The sequence below is a fragment of the Spinacia oleracea genome, chromosome 1 (assembly GCF_020520425.1).
Source record: "Spinacia oleracea cultivar Varoflay chromosome 1, BTI_SOV_V1, whole genome shotgun sequence".
Classification (NCBI taxonomy): domain Eukaryota; kingdom Viridiplantae; phylum Streptophyta; class Magnoliopsida; order Caryophyllales; family Amaranthaceae; genus Spinacia; species Spinacia oleracea.
Genome location: NC_079487.1, coordinates 46,710,636 through 46,714,710, shown reverse-complemented (window position 1 = coordinate 46,714,710; position 4,075 = coordinate 46,710,636). Strand labels below are relative to the sequence as shown.

Here is a 4,075-nt window from a genome sequence, read left to right as displayed (position 1 = left end):
AAAACTTATGTCTCTGAAAGGAATTTATTAGTGTGTGAAAACGTACTAAAAAACTTATTTTTTTTCTAACTTATTATAACTAAACTTAACTGGACTTATATGAACTTTTAAATTGTATTGGCATTGTGGCTCATTTATAATAAATAATACGGAGTAATAATAAATAATACGGAGTAATGATATTAATATATATAACAAATTGAAAATAGAGCTTAGATATAGAAGTCAAAGTGTCATGCATCATCCAAAACCTACAAGGCAAGAACTCTTCTTCCCACCCCCTATTTGACCAACAAAACAAACCCATTAATAACAAGAAAACGCTCTTATACCAACCGCCTCCTGTATTGAATTAGTTTGACACATTATTTTCTTCCCATCAATTATAGGAAGTTCACTATAACTTCATGCATCTTTTTATTTTTCTCACAAATCCCCCTCTTCCCTTTGGGTGACACTATATAATCCGTTATATTTTTTTCACCCAAAAACACCCATACTTTTCCGAGCGTGTCACATCCTTTCATATACATACTATCTAAAATACCCAAAACGCCCTTTAGAGTCTCAAAGATGGATATGTGTACAACGCTACGACCCCTCCCCTAGTTTGCTATAATAGCTCCATCTATCTAAACATTCCTTGCTTTAATTAGGCTGATAATTGAAAAGCAAGAGAACCCCATGAGCACAAATTTTATACGCCTTAACTTAAACAGCTGTTTTATTTTCCATATAAAGGAAGAAGTAAAAGAGAACATCACTTTGTTTCAAGGGGGTGTAACATTCAATTTCGTACAAGATGGTATATTTTCAAAAGTATTACTATAAAGATCATCATCAACGTCAAATTCGAAAACTTGATGAAACATTTGGGTGTGATAGTAAGAATATCAAGGAAGATTTAAGGCTGATCAAAAGAGTCAAATCTAAGCTTTTTCATCTCCTCTACCTCTCTTTCCTCTCTTGCAGCTTCATCTGGCTGTCTCAGATTTTCGGGTTCCCATTTTCGTTCTCTTGTATTCATCGTAAGTCCAAATTAAACACGTTTCGCAAGTAATTGTTTCTATCTCTAGGTGTATTCGGGAACAGAAAAAACACGTACCCTTTTTGTTGCTACTATTTGATTGAATATTTTTTTTTAGTTTGATGTGTTGAATAGTAGCTCTAATCACATGCATGCAAATAATGACCCTCTATATATATTTTTGACTTTTCAGATGGAGCAGAAAATTTTTCGTACGAGAAATTGAGTGTAGATCCTCCTATTGCATCCTCTCTCTCCATTGGTAAGTTTCCAAGTCTTTCAGTTTCGTACTCCTTCTAAGTAATTTTAGGTGGACAACTAACCTTCTCGAGCACAAATTATTAGGTACACCCGGTTGTATGTAGCTCTACATACAACCGGATCGTTTTGTATTTTCTAATCACTCAAAAAAAAGCACATTTTTCAATTTAAAATCACATTTTCAGTTTAAAAGCACAGTTTTCAGTTACAATTTTAATTGCACATATGTTTTTCAAATATTATGATATTGAATATCTTCTTCCAATTGGGAAAAAACCTAAACTAAAAAGGTGAGCAACCAACATCAGTTTACATATCCTCTCAAATTATTCGCGCTCGTATGTTCTTTTGTACTAACAATGTGTTCTTTTGAAATGTATCTGCTTTTAAGCTATAAAAATGTACTTTAACCTGTAAAAATGTGCTTTAAACTATAAAATTGTGCTTTTTGAGAGGTTAAAAACCAAAACTACCCGGTTGCATGTCTTAGCTACATACAACCGGGTGTACCTTTTACCAATTGCTTCTCGAGAGTTGAAGTACATAATAGAGATATCAGACCATATAATTTATGCATGCTTATTAAAGAATCTTTTTGTAAACGTATAGTTCTACTATTTTTTTTTGGAAAACTGATATAATCATAATTAAGAAATTGGTCCTCGTTGGATATTTCAATTCGTATACAAATAAATGGCACGGTTTAGGTCAAATAAATTCTAAGTCATGGTCGTTTGGTTGAATGCAGGAACATTATATTGTGATCGAAGCCATTTTCGAACGGACATATGTTTCATGAAAGGAGATATTAGAACAAATTCTTCTTCCTCTTCAATCATCCTATACACACAAACGAACACGAAAGCCGCCCCTCTAAGTGACATCCCAACAAAATTCGAGGAATACGAGCTAGAACATGAAACCATCAAGCCTTACACCCGAAAATGGGAGACGAGTGTAATGAACACAATTGACCAAATACACCTTATCTCAAAATACAAACCCATTTCCCATCACAAATGTGACGTTAGTCATGACGTTCCGGCCATTTTCTTCTCAACCGGAGGTTATACGGGCAATGTGTACCATGAATTTAATGATGGCATAATCCCTTTGTATATAACTTCTCAACAGTTCAACAAAGAAGTCATCTTTGTTATACTTGAATACCATTCTTGGTGGTACACAAAGTACCAACAAGTCCTTGCACAACTCTCCAACTATCGTCCTATCATTTTCAATTCAAATTCCAAGACACATTGCTTTCAAGAAGCCGTTGTTGGACTTAAAATTCATGACGAGCTCACAATCGATTCATCGTTGAGTAAAGCCAACATCATAGGCTTTCGAAATCTTCTAAGCCGAGCTTTCGAGGCACCAAAGGGTTTACTTGTAGTGAATCATTACAACAAGAGGCCAAGGATGGTCTTGTTGTCACGAAGAGGGTCGAGAGGCATAACTAACGAGCGTGCACTCGTAAAACTAGCACAAAAAATCGGATTCGACGTACTAATATTAAAGCCTAATCGAAAAACCGAACTTGCTACAATATACAAGGCTATAAGTAATAGTGATGTTATGTTTGGAGTTCATGGTGCTGCTATGACACATTTTCTGTTTCTTAACCCTAATTGCACCTTAGTTCAAGTTATTCCCCTAGGAACCGAATGGCCATCCGAGACTTATTACGGGCAACCCGCCAAAAATATGGGATTAAAGTACATTGGGTACAAAATTCATCCTAGAGAGAGCTCATTGTACTACAAATATGATAAAGATGATCCTATTTTGAGAGATCCAAATAGTGTAAATAAAAAGGGGTGGGAGTTTACTAAGAAGGTTTATCTAGATGATCAAAATGTGAGATTGGACCTCAGAAGGGTTCAAAAGTTGTTACTTCGTGTACATGATGATTACTTCACCAAGTAATCTAGTCAGTAGTCTTTTAGGCCACACATGTAATGTATAAATGATTTCTCTCTCTCTTGTAGCTAAAATTGTTAACTCAACAAGTTCAAATCATTTCAGACCTATCAGTTTTTGTTCAACTGTGTATTAAATTATTTATTAGATAATTGCAAACAGATTGAATTGAAGGAGGTACTTCCTGGACTCATTCATCTACTACAAGGGGCATTTACGTACCATTGATAGACTAATTCAAGATAATGTTCTAAACTTCTAATGGCCCATGAACTTTTCCACTCTTTCAAAAAGGTCGGGAAAAGTGGTTGGATAGCTCTAAACTTGACATGGAAAAGGCTTATGATAGATGATTTTGGATCTTCTAGAGTTCTAAAATAACTTTACAAGATATAGTTTGAGCACATCAACCATTGAATTGAATGAAAAATCAATGGCTCATATATTATCTTTCCATAATTCTCCCTGGTTTTTATCATCTATATCCACCCCATGATTTTCCGTTCCCATTAATATGAGCAATTCATTTTAAAATGTATGGTTAATTTAGATATACAACTCTACCTTTTAGAGTTTTATTAAAACTCTAGAGGATCCAGACTCATGATAGATTAGAATGATGTTTCATTTTAGAAATCTTTAAGCAATTTGGTTTTAATATAAATGGATTAATTGGATAGAACTATTTATCAAGTTAACAATCCTTTTCTATGCTAGTGAATGGTTGCCCTATTAAACACTTTTTCCTAGTAAAGGCATTTTCCAAGGAGAGCTTTTATCCGCAATTTGGATTATACACGCGGGTGTAAAATGCTCATTGTGCACCCTAATGAACATTCATTGAGAATATAATAAACATCAAGA

At 34.3% G+C, this 4,075-nt stretch overlaps 1 protein-coding gene across 1 annotated transcript; it reads left to right on the top strand.

Moving 5' to 3' along the window:
• The first annotated feature begins 318 nt into the window (after positions 1-318).
• On the top strand, positions 319-3,338 carry LOC110800858 (xylan glycosyltransferase MUCI21). Its single transcript, XM_022006184.2, has 3 exons — positions 319-1,028; positions 1,221-1,289; positions 2,037-3,338. Exons 1-3 carry the CDS (start codon positions 803-805, stop codon positions 3,215-3,217), a joined length of 1,476 nt encoding a protein of 491 aa, XP_021861876.2. The 5' UTR covers positions 319-802; the 3' UTR covers positions 3,218-3,338.
• The last annotated feature ends 737 nt before the right edge of the window (positions 3,339-4,075 follow it).